Source organism: Eleutherodactylus coqui, chromosome 13 (assembly GCF_035609145.1).
Source record: "Eleutherodactylus coqui strain aEleCoq1 chromosome 13, aEleCoq1.hap1, whole genome shotgun sequence".
NCBI lineage: Eukaryota > Metazoa > Chordata > Amphibia > Anura > Eleutherodactylidae > Eleutherodactylus > Eleutherodactylus coqui.
The window spans coordinates 48,688,593-48,714,088 of record NC_089849.1 but is presented as its reverse complement, the minus strand read 5'-3'; the positions used below and the strand labels follow the sequence as shown (position 1 = coordinate 48,714,088).

General features: G+C 39.7%; 1 protein-coding gene across 1 annotated transcript; it reads left to right on the top strand.

Annotated features, from left to right (window-relative positions):
* The first annotated feature begins 634 nt into the window (after window positions 1-634).
* LOC136588298 (protein-glutamine gamma-glutamyltransferase E-like) lies at window positions 635-25,493 on the top strand. The gene is made up of 13 exons (XM_066587404.1): window positions 635-750; window positions 6,836-6,976; window positions 7,363-7,605; window positions 8,700-8,818; window positions 9,069-9,197; window positions 11,900-12,077; window positions 14,604-14,739; window positions 15,620-15,723; window positions 16,251-16,493; window positions 17,921-18,457; window positions 19,743-19,900; window positions 20,606-20,739; window positions 21,964-25,493. The coding sequence occupies exons 1-13, from the start codon at window positions 744-746 to the stop codon at window positions 22,109-22,111; spliced, it is 2,277 nt and encodes a 758-aa protein (XP_066443501.1). The 5' UTR covers window positions 635-743; the 3' UTR covers window positions 22,112-25,493.
* The last annotated feature ends 3 nt before the right edge of the window (window positions 25,494-25,496 follow it).

The window sequence follows — 25,496 nt, the reverse complement described above, 5'->3', positions numbered from 1 at the left end:
CTTTTAAAATGAATTGTATAAATGTTATTTATTTATTTAATTTTATTAATTACTGGCTAATTAAGTAATTAATTATGCTCTAGAATATTCTGTGGGTGGAATCTAAATAAAATATTAAGCAGAATTAATTAGAAATCTAGCAATAAATTCTACAAATTGCTGTGATGTATGACAGCAAATCTTCCGTGCTACTAGATAAACTTAAGCAATAAGATTTTAATGCTTTTTTTGGTCACCACCCAGTATAATGTTCATGTAATGTAAAGATACATAGCTAGAACAACATGTCACGAGCTGTAAAAATCAGTTGGGACACGGGCAAAAACTAGGACAGACATGTTTGGAGGATTACTCTGAACCCTGTCCAAAACCTTGTAAAAATATGATTTATGCTAAGGAACAGTTCAGACTGAAACACGGGTTTTGTGTCACTGGTTAAGTATTTGTTGAGGAACGTGCCAGAGTATTTTCATTAGCAAATAGTAGGAGACATGCCAGGAAGATGGCAGAGTAATCTCCTCTGGGCACTTCAAGTTATCATGTGATCGTCAAACCAGGAAGAGAGCCTTCCGTCTAAGCATTAAGGCATGTCCCATTAACAGTCTCATAAAACACTCAGTCAGAGGAATTTTAATAGAGAGGCTAGAGAGGAAGATACAAATAATGGTTGATTCACATCTATCTGCTAGTTTGTTGGAGCGCAGCCTGGACTTCACAACGCACAGGCACAACATCAAGTCACCATGGATGGTAGGTTAATGGATTTTTATAAGCATTTCTGTGCATTTTGAACTTCAAATACAAAACTGATATAATATACAACATCCTATTGAGATACATAAAAGGTTCAATGGCAATGTTCTAGCGCAAAGTTGTATGGGCTTCATCCATGTGCTTCCTCCTACCTATCTAAAAGGAAATAGTCTACTACGATAAGATGTCTGGACTGATAAACTCAACTTCAATGAAACACAATACTTGGTATTTTATAAGAAATCCCGAGGAGATGCAACTAGTTTACTTGATTGTTTTTCATTTTTATTTTGTGCTGTTCCCTATGATGATAGATATGATGTGCAATAGTTATTAATGTTCTGATTTGGATTTTGTGTGTCTACTTCTTAATCATTGGGATCCTTCAAAAAAATGTATATATGGGTTTAAGTAATTATATGGTAAGCTAAGGCCCAATCTTTACACTTGCCTTTGGTTTATCTGAACACTGCAAGTCATCTGATTCCAAAATATATTTTATTTGAACCCTTTCATGACCAGGAATGGTTTGGGTCTCAATGAGCAGAGCAAAATTTCACATAGGAGGTTGTTAGTAAGATTGGAGTCTGGGTGTTGGGATAACTGCTTGTTGGGGGAACAGTCGACAGTAGAAGAATGGAAGTCAATGGAAGTTTTGCAAAATGGCTGGATGTATATTTACAGCGGGTGGTCCTGAAGTGGTTAAGATTTAGTTCTCAAAAACTAGTGTCATGGGAGCAATGACTACAAATGGGAGGAACATGTCTAGTTACATATTCATGTTCATAGCACAGCATGAACAAAATGCATTCATGCTTCTATATGGACATGCATGTGACAATTAGTGCAAATGGGGAGTACAACCACTATTCTATGTAGTGGGAATGGGGTTGAATTTGAATGGAATTTATTTTAAGAAGTAGGAGGCCATTTAGTGCCAAATTGAAAAAAAAATAGTTTTGTCCAGATTATGGGGTCAACTAACTTAGTCCAGCATTAGAGAGACACTATTATAGTAGTCAGCCAAACATAAGTTTCCACTAACAGTTATAGTGGTATTCATCTTTTAATTTCCTTTTCTCTGCACATTATACATATTCTAACAATCTTTTTTTATGATAAATGAAACACACTGAGGATTAGCTGTAGGCACTTGGGTTATGGATTTCCCACAAGAGCAATATCTGCTTGGAGTTTCTATACAGTATATTCGACCTCCATGTTTAGGAGGTTTCTTCTAGGTATCTTTTTTTCCGCTAAGTACATGAATAGGTTATTGGCTTCTTAATGGTCTCCGTAACAAAAAAAACCCATTTAGAATGTTGACATCTACAGGATAGTCACTAGAAGATGAAGAGATGAAGGAACTATGAGAAGGAGCTGCCTTATATTTCAAGAAAAGGAGTTGCCCCAGTCTTTAAGTGTACTACACAAAGGTTATATAGACAACCATAAAATTAGTCAATTAGAGAGTTAACAGAGTCAGATGGATTATCAAGGTGCTGAATGCAACACTTCCTAAAATTAGTGCAGATGATGAGAAAGTTGCAATATTCTGTTCCTGTGTTAGTTTTTTGTTGGTAGTTACTAGTTTAGTGATGTTAAGTTAGTTAAGTTAAAGGGGAGAATGCTATTGATGACGTGTCCTCAGGATAGGTTATCAACAGTTGATCGGCTGGGGACCCCAATCGATCAGCTGAGCAGGCACATGCTGTCAGCGCTTCAAATACACAGAGGTTGGAGCAGAAGCAGCAGAAGTCTCTGCGCCAACCTCTGTGTATTGGTCGGCGCTTGTTGATTTCAATGAGAGCTGTGCCTGCTGCTTCTGCTCCAACCTCTGTGTATTTGCCAGGCTGATAGCATGTGTCCACTCAGCTGATCGGTTGGTATCGTGAGTGACCGACCCCAGCCAATCAACTATTGATGACCTATCCTGAGGATAGGTCATTAGTAGCATTCTCCCTGGATTTGATCAAGAAGTTCTTGGAAATCTGTAAATTTCATTTTTATCATTGATCCTCCAAACGACTACATATTTGAAGGTCATATTGATATAATGTACAATGGTCTAGAGCAAGAGTGCACAATTTTTGGCCCGGGTGCCACTTGCATACTGTAAAACACGTGCTTGTTTGTGTCTGGTGGCTGCTCACATGCATATTCTATGTCAGAGAGAACAGAAATGACTTATAGTGGGGGAACAGGGATGGGTATGTAGTTTATTGTTTGGCCATCTCTGGGATACCCATATATTGGCAGAATACCTGACTCCTCTGTGGCATTCAAGGCCTAGATTATGTAGAGAGATGACCATGCATGCATGTGGTTATCTCCATTGTTGTTTATGGGAGTAGTGAAACATATGGAACTCAAATAAACTACAGGTACTAAGCTAGCCCCCTTCTCTAGACAGCAAAGGTGGCTAGTTTAAGGTATTTTTACACTGTGTTACTATTGTCCAAATAATAGTTGGAAATACCAAATTTGGCTGATAGTCATCCCATGTACACATGGCGACTGACAAGGCACTGATTGAGAAATCCCTCACTTATCTAAGTCTTGGTTTTTAGCTCACCTAAATAGGCAGTCATTGATCTGTGCTAAAGGTACTTTTAGTTATTGAAATGATCTACACCACCAGCCCCAGACAAGGATGACAATGACAATTGGAAAGTGGAGGAAGACCTGGTGTTGGGACTTGACCGGAAGTGGTGATGCCAGCTAGTATTTTGGCCGCCTGGATAACTCCTTGATAGATATGTTGACAAGAAATCGTATTTACTGGAAATTATTTGTAATATTTCGGGCAAATGCCTTCCAAGATTTTTATATGCCTGTTTACGGCATAGTATTCATATATATAAGAGCAGTCATAATATGAAGACTTCAGAATTCGGGAACAAATTAAAACTAAGGGTGTCACTATAGTGTCGAATAGATATGTCACCACATATGCTCTAATTGTGGATTATTACAATCATAAAAAAGACTCTTAAAATCATCTGGTTGGAATATATAAACGAATAATTATAGGCTACGAGATTAAAAAATGTTGGGTGGCAACACGGAGATCCTGCAATTATGCAAAAAGAATCTACAGTATGTGGCGGTCATTTTATTAGGTGAAGAAAGGGGACAACTACATTACATAAAACGCCACATTCATCCCTGACATATGTCGTATATGGTTTGATCTAGTTTTCTGGAATTTCCTCTATAAAACAAGTTTATTAAAAAATGAGTTAAATGCAAAGTACACTAAATCCATTGACTGCTGACCCCAATGGCATTACTGTAGGCCTCCTCCATCCATCACATTCATCATCTACTACAGAAGAGGACATGTGTATAGAAACAGATGACTATATGAATGACACCCATCAATCTTCTGACAATTTTTGGGAGGTTCAGGTCCATAGTAACTTTTGTTCCCACAGGAACAACATAAACCATATACAAATTCTATGAAATGGCTATGTGAATTCTCATCAAATTCTACTGTATGCCATTGAAAATTCCCTTGTTTCTAATTTTCACTTACTGGTCTTCTAAATTTCATAACAATGAGTTGACGGCCCAGACTCCCCCATCTCTGCCTCGAATAAAGGGCTATAAAAAATTAAAATAAAACACATGCACGTTAATCAGGGAAGGGAGGGTTGCAGCACACGAGCATATGCCGGAACCCCCTTTTCTACCAGAAACAGACCCCTTTTCTGACGTAAGCCCCTCCTACCATGAGGAGCAAATTTCACTGGCTTGAGGATCTGCATGGCTGCATTCATGTGACCAAAGGTCCAACACACACATGCAAGACAGTAACATTCACACATGCAATACCATCTTACTACAGGGGGAGAGACCAAAAATGAAACTATGGCAGTACAATGCAAATAATCATCAATATAGGGTTCTCTTAAGAGTAAGTTCACACACAGTGGAACTACAGCAGCATTTGGGCATATAATTTAGGACGGCTTCACATGACCAGAAGTGCAAATATGCTGGTCTCAGTGCAACATATTTGCAGCATGGATGAGGTTTGATGAGGTAGATTTGCACACGTGTCTGCACATAGTACTGTACTTTTTGCGCATGTCGGTCCAGTTTACACCCCTACCATGAGATTAAAAGCCTATTTAGCCTAATGATGTTCTTTTTCACCAGATGGGGATTTTTTTTGCAGTTTTGCGTAGTTTTTCATGCATGCCTTGTGTACTCGCGCACCATAGACTTTTATGGGGGCTTTTGCTGCGCAAAATGCAGAAAGATAGAGCAGGTCCTACTTTTTTCAGCAGGTGCTCATGAGAGCGAACCCAATGAAATCAATGGGTTCTATTCTCTGTGTTTAGCGCACACTGATTTTGCTGCACAAATACCCACGTTGCTGATTTAATGCAGATTTTATTGTGGCTCTTGGTGCTGAACTGCAGCTTATTTCAGCCTTTCAATTGATTCCAAATTGAAAGGGGTGAAATCTGCTGTAGATCTGCACCAGCAAATCAGGTACATTTGAGTGTATCCTAAAGGCGGGCTCCAGGTACACCTTACATACAAGTGCATTTTAGAGACAGCTCCAGTGGGTAACATGCAATACTTCATTTGCCCTCTGGTGGCACTACAATGGAATGGAACACTTGCTTCCGAGTTCCTTTACAGAATTAAGCCTATCGGCACGTGTTTTTGGATCACCTTTCTTAAAAAAAGGGGTTAACAAAGTAGAACTTCCTCTTTAAAAAAAAGGAAACTACCATGGCAAAAAACCCATCTGTATATGAACTCTGACATCTGGTATAATTCATAAATTAACATATTGGGAAAAGTATATGTGGTCAGAATACGATGTTTGTGAATCTCACTAGTGAATACAGTGTACACTCAGTGACAACGCTTTCCTTTGCTTTGAGTGTTGTCATACTGCATGCCTTTTCTCTCTGACTCGCTCAGCCACTTTGGTTGACTGGATGTCATTGCGGTGACGTCAGTGGGATCTGTCATGGTAATAAGTTATGCGGAGACATGTACCGGGCACGCACATGCATTACAAAGCGATTTAAAGCCTAAATAATGATACAGCACTATAAGCACAGGGTGATCGTCAGGAAGGGTTCATTCATGTCATTATATGCATTAACGTTTAGTAAGCAAGTTAAGAAGATGCACTGACAGCACAGCGGCATTCCTCACATCACAAGAGAGTTCAAAGCTACCTGTCATCCTCCTGCACAAATGAAAGGCTTCAGAAGAACAAGATGTCTGCTATAGCATTACCTGAAATTAGGTGGCTTTTGTTTGGGTGGAAAATAAAATAATATGGTATAAAGAGATAGGGAACATATACATCAGAGGTATAGCTGGGCTTTCTGTCAACCGAGATGAAGAATCAATCTTGCAAATTTATCCCTCCCCCCCCCCCCCCCTCAGAAACTTTAGTGCTCACTTCCAGGTACAGAGAGTTCCCCACCGCTCTGCACCAGATATGAAAGTTGTAAATTAAATATTCCTGACCCAACTTCAAACAGCTGCAGCTCCGATTCTATAAGTGCTATAAACATACTTTCATGTCATTTCAAAGCCAATTTTGAACCTTGACTTTAAAAAGATACCAAAATCATGGCACTGATAGAACTGGAGCTACAGTCACTTGAATTAGAAACAGTTTGTCTAAAACTGTAATGTCCTTTTCCTGCAGAACCAGCTCTGTCCCAGGTAAACTGTAGGGCTAGGCTGATACCTTTCCTCCTTCTTAGTCTTGACTGCATCCCGGGGCACATGCCCCACCTGCCCCACTTTTCCCCCAGGCTCATAGTATTATAGAAGAGTCACTTGCGACATTCACTGATACTTTTAAAATACAGTCACTTTGTTCCGTAAATTCAGGTAGAGAAATACGAGCTGTTTTAGACGCTCGCTCATATATAAAGAGATTCTTTTGTGTCTAAAAATGTCAAAAATGTAGGTGATACATTTACACAAAGATTTTTTCCACAAGGTGTAATGGAGCTGCCTAAAGGTATTGTTGATTATCCTTATGATGAATTGATTCACTTGTAATGACGTATTTTTTTTTTATTTCATGCAGAGTCCAATAAAAGAGCGCATCATACTGATATGTATAACAGCTCCGAGCTGATACTGCGAAGGGGCCAATCTTGCAGAATAACACTGGAGTTTAATAAACCGCTTGCAGACTGGCAAAGCATAGTGTTTACTGTGCAAACAGGTAATCACCGCCTACTATCTCATCATAATGACTTTATATGAGAGAATTATCACCAGAATTCTAGCTGGAAACAGCGAATTTGAACAATTGTCTAATTTACTTGCAGCCACCAACAGGGCACCGAACTAGAAATTGTTCTCTTGTCAGAGTCGCTTGGTTTTTAGCAGAACTAAAAACCAAAAAACTATTGGACTGGGTAAACAGGAGCCGATCAATGTTTGAGCAAATCCTGTTCACTATGAAAGGAGGTGGGCGGCCAAAATGATTCCCGCCATTCCACCTCCATTCACTTGTGTTGTATTTCCTCATTGTGCTCTATGCTTCTAGATTCTGCATTATGCTTCTAAACTACTAATCATTTTTCTGTCTGTTTTGGTTTCATGAAGGTCCTAAGAACTCGGAATATCAGAACACAAGTGTAGAATTTGCGCTGTCCAGCTCATGGACCAGTGGGATGTGGAGTGCAGTCCTGGAGTCCAGTCCTGGGAATTCTTTGCGTATAATCATGTCTAGCCCAGCAAATGCCATCATTGGGAGATACGACCTCAGCGTCCAGATATCCGTGAGGGGACAAACCTCCACATACTCACTTGGAAGATTTATTCTGCTCTTTAACCCATGGTGTCTAGGTACTGTTCATACCAATACACTGCAATAGTCTGTATACAGTATATGGTAACTCAGTGAGCAAATGCCATAATGTTCTATGCTGTTTCTCTGTTGAATTATGTTAAAGGAAGCCTGTCAAGTCCCCATAGCACCATAAACTACATTACGGTGCTGTTAGGGGAGGTGACAGAGCTGGGTGATGTATGTCTTATACTCACCTGCTCCCTGGTTCCAGCGATGTTCCTCTCTGAAGATCCCATGGCGGAGAAAAATGACCTGTGTGTGCACTCTCCCATTGACTTACCCAATTCATGGAGCCATCACTCTCACTTCTACCTGGATCATAAGACTTTTACCCTTTGGGTGCACATGTTTCTGTCAACATAGTTATATTCAATAACAGGTCTTATATTTGCAGTATTACGACATGGCACCGTAAATACCACACCTTCTTGTTGCTACATTCTAGTACTGTTGACTCTTGACTACAGATGAGCGAGTATACTCGCTAAGGCTAACTACTCGAGCGAGTAGTGCCTTAGCCGAGTATCCTCCAGCTCGTCTGTAAAGGTTCGGGGGCCGGCGCGGGTAACAGGTGAGTTGCGTCGGTGAGCAGGGGGGAGCGGGGGGAGAGACGGAGAGAGAGATCTCCCCTCCGTTCCTCCCTGCTCTCCCCCGACGCTCCCCGCCCCCCGAATCTTTGAAGACGAGCGTGAGGATACTCGGCTAAGGCACTACTCACTCGAGTAGTTAGCCTTAGCGAGAATACTCGCTCATCTCTACTCTTGACCATTCATGCCGGTGTGCAAAAAATTGTTATGAGGCATTCTTAGCAGGAATTTTCTGCTTAAGTATCCTGAATCCTGAAATGTAGTAGAGGACAGGGGTGTTACCATGAATACCAGACCCACATAGCAAAAATGTTAAGGAGACTTTTGATCATTGTAAACTACAGACAATGATTGCAGATCGTTGTAAACCACTTTACATACTTGACTCATGCAACCTGGGTTTCATAAGACTATACTACTTATCTATGATGAAAAGTTATGGTGGTCTCAGTTTTAGGCCATAGTACATACAGGATTTTTAAATCTGTTCATTTTCTTGGCAGATGATGAAGTGTACTTGGCCAATGAAGAAGAAAGAAAAGAATATATTCTAAATGATCATGGTATCATATTCATGGGAAATGACAAGCAAATTTCTGGCATCGGTTGGAACTATGGTCAGGTAACCAAAACTAATTTGATACATACGTATAGGTCCTAGATACTGGTACAAAATGTACCAATAAAGCTACAAATACATCAATACAGGCTAAAAGTAAAGAATATCACTATTTTCTAGCACTAGTGTTCTCTTTAGATGCAAGGAATATCAATTACTTGTAGATATTGGCTTTTGGGGGCAATAGCCCTAAATGAACGTGTGTACCGTGATTCACATGATTTGTAATATTTTTGCATCTTCCATTTTCCAGTTTGAAAACAACATTCTTAACATTTGCTTGACCATCCTGGACAGAAGTCTTAATTATCAAAAAGATCCAGCAGCAGACTGCTCCCAGAGACACAGTCCTATCTATGTGGGAAGAGTTATCAGTGCAATGGTAAGTGAAGATCAGAACGTGTACTTGAGTAATGATTGACTTAAAGGGGTTGTCCCACGCCGAAACGGGTCCCCCCCCCCCCCCCCGTTCGGCGCGAGACAACCCCGATGCAGGGGTTAAAAAAGAACACCGGACAGCGCTTACCTGAATCCCCGTGCTCCGGTGACTTCTTACTTACCTGCTGAAGATGGCCGCCGGGATCTTCTCCCTTGGTGGACCGCAGGGCTTCTGTGCGGTCCATTGCCGATTCCAGCCTCCTGATTGGCTGGAATCGGCACGTGATGGGGCGGAGCTACACGGAGCCAGCATCCTGCACGAGCGGCCCCATTGAGAAAAGAAGAAGACCCGGACTGCGCAAGCGCGTCTAATTTGGCCATTAGACGCCGAAAATTAGGCGGGCTCCATGGAAACGAGGACGCTAGCAACGGAGCAGGTAAGTGAAAAACTTCTTATAACTTCTGTATGGCTCATAATTAATGCACAATGTACATTACAAAGTGCATTAATATGGCCATACAGAAGTGTATAGACCCACTTGCTGCCGCGGGACAACCCCTTTAAGGGCCCATAGAGCAGCTGCAGAACCATAATGAAGAATTCTGCATATTTATGTCAATAAGTATGAATAAGAAATCTTCTTAAGATGCAACACAGAGCTGTAGGCATGTAGATAATGATTTACACTATTGTATCAAAAGTTATTGAACACCTGAGCAAGAATCAAAAGTAGCATTTATTTACATATAATAATATTTAGTTGTGCCTCTTTTGGTCATAATGATATTGGCATACTTTTTATTAACATCTGATACACTTCAGCTGGTACTTCCCTCCATTCGTCCTGCAAATGTCTGGTGAGTTCTCTCAAAGAAGATGCATCAGTCTGTCTACAGTGATGCAAGGAACATTGTAATTGGACAGTTGAGCAATGGAAGAACATTCTATGGAGTGATGAATTATGCTACTCCATCTTCAAATTAGATTGACTTACCTGGGTGTGGAGGAGCCTGGGGAGCGCCTTTTGCCTGAGTGTGTTGTGCCAACAGTTAAATACAATGGAGGTTCCATGATGGTCTGGGGATGTTTTACGTGGCATGGTCTCACTCCGTTGGTTGTGGTAACAAGTACCATGAACACAAAGGTGTGCCATGATGTTCTAGGCAATAATGTGCTGTCAACAATGTGGTAATACTCTGGGAACAGTCAGCAATACTTGGCAAGACAATGCTCCTTGTCACAAATCCAATGCTGTTTTACATAGGTTGAGGATATGGATGTTCAATGATTGGACCGGCTGCACAGAGTCCCGACCTGAACCCTTCTCAACATCTTTGGAACAAACTGAAATGTCTGGCCAGGAAATATGAACAGCTTCCATCTTCTTTTAGAGAACTCGCCAAATGGTTGCAGGGTGAATGTAGGGAAATACCAGCTGAAGTATAACAGACATTAGTAGAAAGTATTCAACGGAGAGTATCTGATATCATCAGGGCCAAAAGAGGCACCACTAAGTATTAACATATGTAAATACATTTTGCTTTTGATTTTTGCTATGGGCTTCAATTACTTTTGATACTTTACTATTATGGGTATTATTGGAATTGTTTTCCAAATGTAGCAAAATATCTGTATGTTTAAATGAGAAATCTACACAGCTACCTCAACTGTTCAATTAATATCAATTGGCTAGTTCCCCTCTTATTCTGCAATAACAGCGTGCCATTCAGAGCTTCATTTGTTTCCAAATTTCTATAGACCATATAACAATACATATGGGACACCATCTATTACATTAGCCTTAATCCAGATACCTAAATCCACATGAAAAAAGAATAATGGCACTCACCCAACTCAAAGGCATTGCACTTTATTTGCAGAAGGCAGGCATAAAAAGCCAGTTATTATGTCCTAATCCATCTATGTCTGCCTCCTGCAAATAAAGCACAGAGAATATGATTTAGGTGAGTACCATGCTTTATTTCTTTATATGGATTAATTGTGGACTTTTATATGCTGAGCACCACCTGAAGTATAAGGGACAGTTCACACGGGACGGAATATTCCACAACAACCTAGCGGAGTATGCCGACTAGAGATGAGCGAACGTACTCGTTTCGAGTAATTACTCAATCGAGCACCGCCATTTTCGAGTACTTCAGTACTCGGGTGAAAAGATTCGGGGGGTGCCGGGGGGGCGGGGAAAGGCGTGGCGGCGCGGGGGTAGCAGCAGGGAACAGGGGGGAGCCCTCTCTCTCTCCCTCTCCCCCCCACTCCCCGCTGCTACCCCCCTCGCCGCCACGGCGCCCCCCGAATTTTTTCGCCTGAGTACGGAAGTACTCGAAAATTGCGGTATTCGGGCGGAAAAGGGGCGTGGCCGAGCACGTTCGCTCATCTCTAATGCCGACCCTGAATTCTGCACTAAAATCCACACCGCAAACTGTGGATTTTGATGTGGAATTGCCAGCAGGATTTTGCTATTTTTAATTCTATACCAAAATCCATACGTTGGCAGTGCAGATTTTGTGGCTAAATATTTCTAATTTAACCTAATTCAACATGCCAGTTCCTCAGCTGATGATATCCAATATATTTAAAGGCCGTGTAGTAGAATATAGCATGTGCCGAAATTCGTCTATGCATTTATTTAATTTTGCAGCAATTGAATTAAAATATTACTGCACTAAATAGTTCTGTTCTACCAGATAAACAGTAATGATGACTTCGGTGTACTTGAAGGAAAGTGGGAAAAAGATTTTTCAGATGGCGTTGATCCAAACAGTTGGAACGGAAGTGTTGAGATTCTTTGGAAATGGTTCAATGAGAACTTCAAGCCAGTGAAGTATGGTCAGTGCTGGGTTTTTGCAGCTGTCATGTGCACAGGTGAGTTATTTTATATAATAGATTTGATGAAACATGGAAAATCTAAGGTTTCTAAACAATAGTCCTCCAATCTTTGGCATCAGCCAGGCTATTGAGATATGCAACAGAAAAACTGTTGGTAACCAGTTATTGAATCCCCTCTTTTCTCTTTCATCATGTGTGCCACTTTTCAACTACTGTCATGCCAGAAACAATTAGTAGGACTAGCTTACAAAAAGTCTTATTATCTAAAGTTATCTTAAAATTTAAAGGGGTATTCCAGGATCTTTGCTACTGATGATCAATAGTTGACTGCTGGAGGTCCGCCACTCAGGATTCCCACCTATTAGCTGATTCTCGGCACTGCTGACAGTACAGACAGCACTAGAAGCAGATAGTGCTGTCCATATTACAGCAGCCCAATTTGGTACTACGGGTACAGCCCCCAGTGAATTCAATAGGAGCTGTGTCTGTAGTACTTAACTGGGCCACTGCAATGTGGACAGTGCTATCTGCTTCCCGCTCTGTCCACATTGACAGTGGGCCTAGAGATCAGCTGATCGGCAGGGATCCCAAGAGGTGGATCCCTACCAATCAACTATTAATGACTGTATCCGAGGATAGGTCATCAGTAGTAAAAGTCCTGGAGAACCCCTTAAATAATACCCTTGTATATACCTTGCTAATATTTATTTTTCATTCTATAGTATTCAAGGCACCCACATTTTGAATTATACATACAGATTAGATAATTGCCGGCAGAACATTTGTTCGATCAACAGCTATCTTGCCCCACACCTCAATACATATGCACGTTCGGCAGAGTGTGCATGTGTTCTGAGTTCTTGAAGGGTGAAAGCTACTGCCAGTGTAGCTTATCTTCCCAAGAAGAAAAGGATTGGGCAGCTGATATCCAACTCCCTGATTCTTATCTCCTCCAATATCTGTAGTTGGTGGAGTGCCGGGAGGCCACCATACAAATCAGATGATCCCAGGTATCAGCAACGAAAGCCCAGCCTAAGCCCCTTAGTTGTGCAAACTACTCAGCAGTACTTTTTACAGACTCTAGTAAGATTTTTCTGGGTAGGCAGATGGGAAGGGTAAGAGATTAACCACAACTAGTATTTACAGTGTAGGGATTTACTTTAAAAGTTATTTTTCATTATGCAACAGCAAGGTAAAAGAAATAGCATTATAAATCAGGGCTGTGAAATACAAGCAGGGCCATAGCTATAAATGGTGCAGTGTAGCAGTCATAACCTGGCAAACAATAGGCTTATTCTTACTATATTAAGACACGATTTATGTTAGGCCTCTGAGTCATTTTAGTTTATTTAGTTCATAATGTACATACCAATCCAGTCGAGAGAGATGAGGCTTTCCATGTCTACAAGAGTGCTCCACTCCCTATAGATGGCCTGCTCTGATTAGCATTAATTACTTATTTTATTTTGATGATAAGATAAAAGTAATTTTATTAAAAGCCTAAGGGCCGAAATCTGGTTTAATCATTCTTAGGCTGCACATACACATTAGATAGTTGTCTGCCAAAAGCTTTCTTGGCTGACAGCTGTGTCACTCAACACCCCTATACATATTCATACTTTGCTGGACAGAATGCAGAGAGAGAAGAAAGCTGCAGCCAGACACCTCTATCAGTGGGGAACAAAAGGATCGGGCAAGTGAAATTAATCCGACCAATCCTTCTTTCCATCGAATCTGCGGTTGAGGAGGGTTGAGAAGTCCCTATATATGACAGTGGGTTCAACTGATGTACATCTAATGTGTAGGATGACCTTCAATAAAACATTATGTATTCTCAATGCACTTTTCAATGGATTGTTACGTTCGTGCAAGACGTAACCACAGCGACCTAGCCGGACATAATAATCGGTTCTAGTATGCAGGCGAATACAAATATGACAAACTCAGACAGACAAAATGCATACAATTTTAGTAGTGCAAATGGGGATGACAAAGAATGGCAAATAAGGAAACATACATATGGGGAACAAAGGGAAACTGACCCTAACCTCTCAAATACAGAAAACCCTACCTGTAAGTGGAGTAAACACTCTGATCAGGGCAACCCCACATCCTGGAGCGACCCTGACATTTCCCAGATGCAGACAGGAAATAGTGGCAAAGATGATGCACAATGTAATAAAAATGATGTTACAAATCTCCCGAAAATAAATCAATCACCAGACAGACTTATGCCAACTGAGTTACAGGGCCCTTCTTGTATTCACCGCATCCCAGCAGCTCTGTATGCTTTCACAGAAATGTACATCAGGTCCCGACCAGGCCTTCATTTCTGGGATAATTTATGCCAGTTTCTGGTGTAAATTACACATAAATATGTGGGAGGAGCATCCACACCCTTTCCCAACAAGCTCTACCCACTTTTTTTAAAAAGTGCCAGAACTGCCACAGATAGAAGAAAAGCTGCAAAATGTGTGGCTTTTGTATGGTAGTATTCTGGCATAAAGCTTTTGGTAATATGTTATATATTATATGTTATATAATGTCTTGTTTTACTTCTAGTTCTCAGGTGCCTTGGCATTCCAACCAGAATCATCACAAATTTTAACTCTGCCCATAATACGGATGGAAACATGGTTATTGATATGCACTATGACCCAGAAGGAAAATTTCTAGAGGTTTCCAATGATAGTATCTGGTATGTTTCCAACTGTAGTTTAATGAGTAACTTGATTGCATATCATCTCCATACCAAAATTGTGTTATATCATTGTCACCTCACTATTAGTATTGCATTCTCTAAAGTCTCTATACTTTGTATTGACTTTAAGTTGTTTTTATCCCTACTGTTAGTCCTCATGCACAAGAGCATATTACAACTCCATTATTTATTACATAACATATTACGATATGTTATATCACACACATGGAATCTTCTTTATGTGACCAAGTAGTATATCGATAGGTCTCCATTTCAATATAGAGGAACATGAAGCATATTTTTCTAAAAATCATGCAGAATATGGTAGAAAGAAAAATAATGCTATATTTCATTGGGTGCCATATTGAAGAAAAATGTATTTTTTGCTTATTTTTACCATTTTTTGGTTCCTTCAGGAGACTTGAACTTATGATCATTTGATCACTTATACTATATGCTGGAATAATTCAGTATTGCAGTATATGGTATTTCTGCTGGCATTGTATTCCTGTGTGTATGTTTCCTCAGTTGTAAATGAATCTGATGATGGGGCATTAAGTAGCATTGAAAGCATATATACATTTTCTGGTTAGCCAACAAAGGTCTAACCTCTATAAAACTTTTGTCTTTTTTATACAAGAGTATTTAACATTACAGTACCTAACATAATACAGTGCAGTGTTCCTAACATAATACAGTGCAGTACCTACTTGTCACTACTAGTCGTCACTGTAGGCAAAGTATTTGACAACTGTGTCATGTTTCAGCTTTTAACTCTAAAACGCCTCTATAGTCTTGTCTTTGTAGTAGAGTTCTATCTATAACAATTCATCTGAGTGCAATATCCATTATTTAATATATTATATTCATAATGCAGGAATTTCCACGTCTGGAATGAATCCTGGTTTATTAGGAGGGACCTTGGTCTTTTCTATAGTGGGTGGCAGGTACTTGATTCAACTCCTCAAGAACAAAGTCAAGGTAAGAATCCATATACTACACATCATAAAGAATTGTTAATTTTTTGTAAATTAGAGTATCTATCCTATTCTCTAAAAATAACATTATGAGACAATCGGGCTCCAATACAGTCTCTATCTGCAACATTATAGCTCTCTAGCAATGTAATCATATTCTTAGGCTTTTTGGCATTGCTTCTGTTACATTCATCCCAACAGCTTCTCCAGTTTCAGGATTTTGGACAGCAAAAATAGTGCCACCTACAGTGCTATACTTGCCATCAAAAGTACTTGAATCTAGATGGAAACCTTAATGACCGCATAATAAGTCAATGGATCAATAGGATTCTTTGGGATCCATTTCTGGCATTGCTGTGGTGGCTCCGTTATTATCAGGAACTTTGACGCTAATGTCAGACGAGTCTTACTTGAGACTTTAAAGATGAATGTTCCCATTTTTTATCATGAGAAAGTATATCAATGTTGACAAAAATGTACAACCATTCAAGAAATGTGTCAATATTAAATGACTGAACAAATTTCTTTCAGGTGTTTACCGCTGTGGACCCACCTCGGTGATCGCAGTCAAAGAAGGAGACTTGCACATTGGATATGACACTCCCTTTGTGTTTGCTGAAGTGAATGCAGATCGTGTTACCTGGATTGTACATAAAGATGGCAGCAAGGAGAAAGCCCACAGTGATAGCAAGTATGTTGGCCAAAACATTAGCACCAAGGCTGTGGGCAACGATGACCGTGTGGATGTAACACACAACTACAAATATGCGGAAGGTAAGTAACAAAATATATGTTTAAAATTGTAGTACTTTTAGGAGGTTAGTTTACAGTGGTTATCCCAAAATCTAAAGTTATCCCTTATTCACAGGCTATGGGGATGGCTTTATGATTGATGGGGATCTCACCGCTGAGACTCCCACTGATCCCAAGAACAGGGGTTCCAGGTCCCCTTTCTCCTCATTGTATGTTTACTGTGAGGAGGAGATTGAATGGATTGATGATTGCGCATGCACGGTGCTGCTCTATTCATTTTCTATGGGAGTGTCGGAGATAGCCAAGTACAAGCGCTTGGAACCCATGGAAATGAATGGAGCAGTGGCTGCACATGCTCGGTCAGAGCTCCATTCAGAGGAGGGGGTGAAGTGACGTTGCAGTAATAGGAAGAGGAGAACAGGAAGAGGGGACCCTGCAGTAACAGAAAGATGGGACTCTAATTCTGAGGATCAGTATAGGTCTCAGCGGTAATCCTGTGGATAGAGGATAAATTTAGATTTTTGGATAACCCCTTTAATCAATGTTCATCTCAAAATAAATAATATTTCTCTATACATAGTGATACCAAATGGTTGCATCATGTTGGTATAGTGTAAAGTTTTTACTTTAGTTACCAGTGAAAATTATGACAACAACCACAAACTTTTTCATAGAGCGGCCTTAATAATGAGCAACAATCTTTCTACAGTCCTTAAAGTGACCCTCTGACTCTGGAGAAACAAGATGGCCGTACTGCTTCTGACTAACTGATGCACATTGTGCATTGGGAGTGCATTGGAGTGCATTGGTAGTTTAAGACATTGGATGTGGCTGTGATTGGCCAGCAGGTGAGTATTGCTGACCAATCAAAGCAGTGTCTAAAGTCTTAGACTACCGATGCATTACCGGTGTGCATCAGGTAGTCAGACAAGTAGTGTGGCCATATTGATTTGTCCGAGACTGGAAGGTTGTTTTAAATATAATGTAAATCTATACTATTATGTCTAATTACATTTGACAATCATGCAGATTCATATGCCATTTTCAGTGGTAATATACCTTATAGGCATTGCATGGTGGTCATTATTGCCAATTATTTGAAAATATATATATTACAAGTTATTATTTCTTTTTTTAATTTGGGGACAGATGTTATTTAATTGTTCCATTATTAAAAGGACTCCTATTCGCCAGAGTAGAGAGCCAATGACAAAAGACCATTTTTTGCTCTGGCACAACCAAATCATTCATATATTATAGGGATAGCCATTAATTTGAATAGTTGGCGTGTAATTCTTTGGCTGACTACAGTTTATATTACTGGGGATTTCTAAAACTGGACCCATAGGCAATTAATAAACCACATAAAAAATCTATCTTGGTGAGACAAACCCTATAATTTGTAAACATCATAACTCCAAATGTATTTTGCAATTTCATAAAAACAGGATCTCCTGAAGAAAGAGACGTATTTGAGAAGGCCTCCAGAAATATAACATTTTATAGACGTACACCAGAAAATGTCACCGCCAATCGCAACAACACGGACAACAGACGAAGGAATAATGCTCCACTTGGACGGTTGTCATCATCCACACCAAATTTACTAACCTCTGTAAACGGGAGACCAGCGGTGATAAATGAACCTGTAAATTCACTATCACCAGCAACTTCCACAGGAAACCTTGCCCGTTCACGCCGTGCACCACCAACAGAAAATTCTTTCCGCCCATCGCCAAGTTCACCAGCTCCTGCACGTAATGCAGCACCATCATACAATGGGCCAGACATCGTTGGGAAGTTTCAACTCCTCAATTCTGTTACAGTTGGAGAAGACATCGACCTCGTTTTAACACTCCAAAATCGGACTGTTTATCACAGACCAGTTAAAGTGAATCTCAGTGCTTCCTCTGTCTTGTATACTGGAAGAAGGATAAATGACATCTTCACAGATCAGAAGTCTCTCATTATCAGTCCAAGCCAAGGTATGTAAAAATATAGTATTGGTCATGTATTAGAGCCCATTTACACGAATAGATGATCGCTCAAAAATCGCTTAAATGTCAGATTGAGTGACAGTTTTGAGCAATAACTTTGCCTAAGCTCTTAAGTAGCTAAATAGGTACTTAAGAGTTCATTGGCATGTAAATGAAGATGGCTGCTGTATGCAGAAGACAGTGGGAGCGCTGTCATCTGTATACAGCTGCTTTGTTCTTGCAGCTATCAGCTGCTATCCCACTGAGCTGATAGCTCTGAGAACAGCAGGAGCACTGACAGCTGCTTTCTTCTTAGAGCTATCGATGAGAGCTCCGAGCGGGATATCAGCTGAAAGAATAGTATTAGCAGGTATCCCGCTGAAAACTCAGCGCGTGACGCTGATAAGAGTCATCACTGACTTTTAGCTTGCTAAAGTTAGCAATGAACGAATAGTGCATGAAAAGTGCACGATGGCCATGCGTTTAGACACAACGATTATTGCTCAAAAGATGTTTTTTTGAGCGAACTTTGAGCGATAATCGTTGTGTTTAAATGGGCCATTAGAGGTACCATAACCTAGATATTGACAATTGTCTTTTTGGGTACATCTGTCACCTCCACCCCAATTATACAGTTTTATTGTAGAAATATGAGATCTAAAGCCCATTGAATCACATGGAGTCATTTGGGAATAAAAACGCAGCATATCCTATTTTGGTGCACCATTATCATAGTCTGGTGCAAAAAATCTGCAGTAAATACGCAGGTTAAATACACTCGTCTGAGTGAGCCTGAAAGTGAAGATTCAGTGTCACTACCAAAATTCTACTTTAACCTGGTGACAGTATGAGCAGTCTTACCTTCTTCCTCCTAGATGTCCAGCCCAACAACTATAGGTTACTATACATAGTTTATAAAGTCTTATTTTCAAGCCACAGACTGCTATAAAATAACCCGGAGGCCAGCACCAGTCTTTCATGGTAGGCTCACTTTCCACAGGTGTATTAAAAGCCACAAGTGCTAATGGTGCAGTACATGCGTGGCTTGGGACTTATTTACCATGCCCTGGTCACCAGATTCTGACGTCCAAAAGTTGCAACTTTGGTGCATGTAGATAAATTTTAGTCACAGATCACAGCTCTTCCCTAATGGAACTGAGCAAAAAGCTCCAAGGAGCAAGATCTGAGGATAATAAATTGTAGGTAAATATATATATATATATATATATATATATATATATTCAGCTTCCTCTTTTTCACGCGTGATTGTAATGACATGTATTTTATTTTCCAGAGGCACACATCTCCCTGCAGATTCCCTTCTCACACTACCATAAGTTCATCAAGGAAGGGAATATGATACAGGTCGTGGCTCTTTGTGAATTACCTTTTGGTGACAAAGTTGTGGTTACAAAGGATATTGTTTTGGAGAATCCACCTATTATTATCAAGGTAACATGAAAGACTATTAAGACTCCCATATAGGACTTTAAGCCAGTAAACAGGCCCTTTAATAGGATATGAAGTTGTTTGGACCCGGAAATGTATCACCTATCTGTTTTACTATGCAAAAGCAGATAGTAAAACATGTAAACTGGAATGTTCATTGACTTCTATAGGAGAGTGTTATGGGCATGCTCTCTGATCTGTGCTAAGGTCACTATGCAGAGAATGGGGGAAGGGGAGCTATGATTATCACCTAATGTGAATGGTGGATCCTGTGTTATATTTTTCATTGTTAACCTTCCTGTGATGAGTGATGACTGCTGAAAGTTTTCTCTACAGAACAGGAAGTGTCAGTCTATTATCAAGCCTAGTGGGCAGTGTGAAAACTGCAAGATTTCAGGATTTAAAAATATATACACACATAGTAACATGGGAAATGAAAAGAAAAATCACCAAAAAAAAATCTGTAACACAGAAACTTAATTTAAGCACTAGGTCATTTTCTATTGACACCTTTCTTTTAAGCATAGTCTCATAGGCTAAATACACTTGTGTTAATTATATAGTAGTGTTTGCCGCCTCTGCTTTGAATTACAATTACTAACAGCTAAAGTCTGGCAAAAAGCCAGCTACAGGCATCAGAATCATGTATTTGTTTAGATGGAGATTACTTTAGGTGTTTAATGCTTTTCCTTGTGATTCTTTTTTCAGCCTCTTGGTAGAGCTCTGCTGCACAAGACAATGAGTATGGAGATTAGATTTAGAAACCCACTTAACATGACCATCAATGACTGTGTCCTGGTGGTGGAAGGCAGTGGTCTTATTGACAGGCAGCTCACATCAGTGTAAGTATAACTATTCAGTTACCCACATGTGAACATGACTTCAATGACTGGGGGTTACTAGCACCCTTGTACTGCAGACAAATCCCGTTCTAGCTGCAATGGAGGAGAACTGATAATCATACAATATTATTAATAATACAGAATCATAATTATCCATTGTGCATTACTCGGAATTCTGTCCAGTCATCCTTTTACGAGGGTGGCTTGTGAAATATTTACCATACTGGTAGAACAGGTTGTTTGACACCCAAGGCAAAGGCGCAGTACTACACTCATGTATAGAGATCATATTATTTCTTATAAGTGCATCAATTACCACATTTGAACATTAAAACATTGTAATAGAAATTGAAGTCAAGGAATCCTCATTGGTGACCAGAGGTGTACCTTTAAGCTTCTTGCCTCCAATGCAAACTCTGTAACAGGGCTCCCAACTATAATGCTTTATTCATAGTACTGGGCTCCCTATATGGAGAGGAGAGGATTTATGGGCCACCTAAGGCTCTTGGGCCCAGGTGCAACCGCATCCCCTGCATCCCCTATAGTAACGCCCCTGTGGTAACACTCAGTGTGTAAGACCTAATTCCCCTCCTTATTTAATATGGTAAATTCAGCATACTGTAACACAAAGAACCATTACAAGGGCTTACATGAAAATTCTTCTTCTTAGTGCAGCTATTTAGGGTTTAAATTCTCATAGAATAAAAATGTACCATATTAAGGGGGTTGTATCATGAAGATAACTTCATAGGGCATGTGAACTTCATAAAAGAGCGTCCCAAGCTTGGAATCCATCTACTAGCTCCGGCAGACTCAGCCTGGCTGCATATTACATAATTCATTTGAACAGGCATCAGAGAATGCTATATTTCGCTAGCAGCACATTTTAATATAAGTTGTTTGCCAAGGGATTAGGGTTGCTGGACTGACCCCTTAAAAGTGGAGGTTTATTCCAAGGTTGGTCTTGTCTCCATTTTAATGGGTGGTCAGTACCAGCACTGGGATGTGTTCTCTACAAGTGCTACAATGTTAGCAAACACAATGGAAATTGTAGGATCTCTTGATGATAGTTATGAATGTGGTGGTGACAAGCAGCACCTGAAAAGCCCCTTATTTTTACATTTGCTCTAGGGCACCCTGTACTGTATGTGCGCCATTAGAGATGTCATTTATTGTCAATAGGGCCATGGTACTCAATGATAAGCTTTTATTTGTCATTCACAGAGTGCCCTTCTTGAAACCAATGGAGAAGATAAGGTTCAAGGTAGAGCTAACACCCTACCGGACGGGCACAAGGCAACTTATAGTGAATTTTAAGTGCCAATATTTTTCAGTTAAGGAATACCATCTGCTGAATGTGGAATCCTGGTAACCTGCAGTCAATACCTGACAATTATATTACCCATAGTATTTGTGTATTTAAACATGTACAATTTTAGAGCTCTCTATTAAAGGAAAAGAAACATTTTATAATAAAATACCTTTGTAGTTACCCAGTACTGGTAAGTTAATGCCCATTATAATTAAACAGTAACTTTGTTTCATTCTTTTATCGTAAATCCATAGAACACGCTGTAGTAAGAAACTTTGTAATATATGTTATTACATAGGAGTCTATGGAGAGGGGAAGGGGAACAGAGAAAGATACAAAGATGCTGCTGCAGGTGCTATTAGGTGTTTCATCTCAGTCCAGTGTTGGATTCATATCTACACTGCTGTATAATGTCCCCCATGCTGCTGCTATGCCTGAGAATGTGCTATAGAGGGATAGGGGAGCCGGATCTCCTTTTCCCTATGTGTCCTGTGTATGGTAGACATCATAGCAGCTAGTCTCCACCGATCAGTTCAGGGAAAACTGAGAATTATACAGTCCACAGAGGGGAAAACTGGTAAAAAATGCAGGATACAAGTCATATAATGGCCAGAAATAGTGTTATTCCTTTTGTATACACACAGCAACTTATTCTAAAAAGACACTTAAAGTGACAGTTACAGTGCATAAAGGTAATAAAGTAACTAATCACTAAAACAACGGATTAGCTACAAATTTACCTTCTTGTATGTCTGAATAACTCGTAATACAAAGTATTAAAATAAGCAAAATATGTAGCATTGAGTGATTGTTTCATATAGTAGCAATCAAGTATCACATACTTATTACTTATCATGTGACTATCCCTAATTTCATGCCTGGGTATACAGAGTGGTAGCAATGATGGACGACTGAGCTCACCCCAGAGTGTGCAGTCAAATGATCATGTGATGCTCACATGCTGCGCCAATCTGAAGTATAGACTCTGTGGGTAGGAATTGGGCATTATCAGATCAATTTTTGATATTCATTGCTATTGGAAGTACTTTTGGGAAATTACTAAATGACAGAACTGTTTCTATTATTTGTATCTTTTTCTTTTACTGCAATGTATTTTCTGTTTTGTTGTACAGATATAGTATAGCAAATGTTAAGTTGACATTTAACACATTGTGATAATTTAAAGGGGTTGTGACCAAATGGCATTCCAGTTCACATGCCTTATTATGGCATATAAGTGTCAAAGAACATGGTCCCCAACTTGGAAGCCTTCTTTTAGGCCGCAAGAACTGCTTCTTCCTAGGCAGACTGTGTGTTGTTCTTGTAATTACAGGGTGGCTATTCATGTGAATGGCAGTCCTGTAATACTATTATACATTTCCCCTGCAATGGCTGTGGCGTCCTCCAGCAAAATGAACTGTATGCCAGGAGTGCTGGAAATGGGACTCAGGGCAAATGGCTAGTCACCCAGCACAACCGCTTTAGCTACAGTGCACTAAATACAATGCTATAAACAGAGTTAGCAACAGTCATGTTAAAGTCTGCTAGATCTGTATGTGTGTTTTCGCTCTATTAGATTGGCAACCTGACAGCAAAGACATTCCGGTATCTGAGTAGATACTGGTTGCAGGGTTTGCAACTGGATTCAACTACCAGTAAAACTGTCCATACACATTACAATAATGTCAGTCAGTGATCTAATATGTATGAAAGTGACCCAATAGTTCCTTGACAGCATGAGAGATTAGGCATCTTAAAATCCAAAATAGTGAGAGACTCTTCCAGAAGTTTAAGAAAGTAGATTTTTACCCATTTCCTATTGGAAAAATAAGCATATTGGATGAGTGACAAAAAAGTATTACAGGTACCTGAAGAGGAAAATTCTGGGGACAAGCCTTTACAGTATGCAGTGCTGGGGGTAGTGTTGAGCTAACTGAAACAGTAGAACCCTGTTTCAGGTTGAACATTCCTGAAAGTTTGGTTTGGCATAAACCTGAACCTCTGGTGGTTCATGTCTACCAAACCAGCTAAAATAATAATTATTTTTCTTTCTTCTTCTGTTTCCTTCTTCTTTTTATCCTTCTTGATTTCTTCTTTTTTCGTCTCTTCCTTCATTAACTTTGCCTTAAAGAGCTCAAAAGAACTTAGATACAATGATAGGTGACTTAAGAGTGTTAAATTGGGCTTTAAAGCTCTTAGGCAGTGTTATACACCAGTTTTAGGGAGGTTCCAGTTCAGTTCGAACTAATTCGGACCAAACCTGATTTTGCCTAAATTTGGCAAACTGGCAGAACTGAACTGAACTTTAGAAAAGTTTGCTCATCTCAAGCGCCAGAAGTGAACAGCTTATCATCCCAGAGCCCCCATCCAGGCATCCACGGCACACAGCTGATCTTGCTAGCGGAAATTTCTGTTGACTATGTGTCTCTTCTGTAGCGAAATGCACAAGGGCCATGTAAAAAATATTGGTAACACTCTGGTACATTTGTCTAACACCGTCAGAGAAAATGGGATAATAATATAAAAATAGAGGTCATGAGTGTAATTTATAGCATTGTTCATACGTCTTCCGCCAACTGAAAGGTGTTAGCAGCCACAAATGATGCTATCCTACTGAATACCACCCAAATACTGACACCATCTCATCAAATACCATTTTTTCGATGTCAGCAGATTTCTTTTGTGAAAATTAAGGTTGCTTATGCCGTTTCAACTTAGTCTCATAGATCCGTGCCCATGTTCCAGAAAAAAATTTTCTTCGCTTTCATATCAAACCAGATGGGATGCAGACACTTGCATTCTGTACCAAGCTTGAACGATACTATAGATAACACTCATGGGCTCTATTTTCATAGTATATACCATATTTTTCTGACTTTCTTAGACTGCGGTGTGTTACCAATAATGTTTACATGTAGTATTGCATGGCAGAGAGCTTTTGTTTGTTACTGAATCTCCAGTCTGTCTCATAGAGGATCTGATGAGTGACTTTCCCTATATGATGTGAGGCAACCCCTTTAATGTAAATTTTCTTGAAATTGTGATAAACTAATGATAATAATTTTGCCTGTTGCATTCATGCATAGAAGATTATTTCAAGCCTCTGTAGGCTTGCAATTATATGTCAGCAGTGAAGAAAGGGGAATTGTGTATGCCATTCTTCTAAAAGTATTATTACTAAATGTGGATTTGGTTTTAATATAATACTTTTTGCATAACACATAAAAAAATCATTTTACCCTATTTATAAGCAAGGCAATGGCCACATTAACATTCTATATTTTGGTAAATAACTATAAAGACACAATGATACATAGTCTGTGAAAACAATATTATTTATATATTTATTATCATGAATGTAACTGCCTATTGCTTGTTCTGCTTGACTATAAATAAATGTGTTTCCTAAATGAAACTGGAAATAAAGAAGGAATATGGTTGATTG

Coding starts and splice junctions, on each gene's coding strand:
- LOC136588298 (XM_066587404.1), top strand. Junction 6,977..7,362: donor AGTGTTTACTGTGCAAACAG/GTAATCACCGCC, acceptor GGTTTCATGAAG/GTCCTAAGAACTCGGAATAT. Junction 16,494..17,920: donor CAACTACAAATATGCGGAAG/GTAAGTAACAAA, acceptor TCATAAAAACAG/GATCTCCTGAAGAAAGAGAC.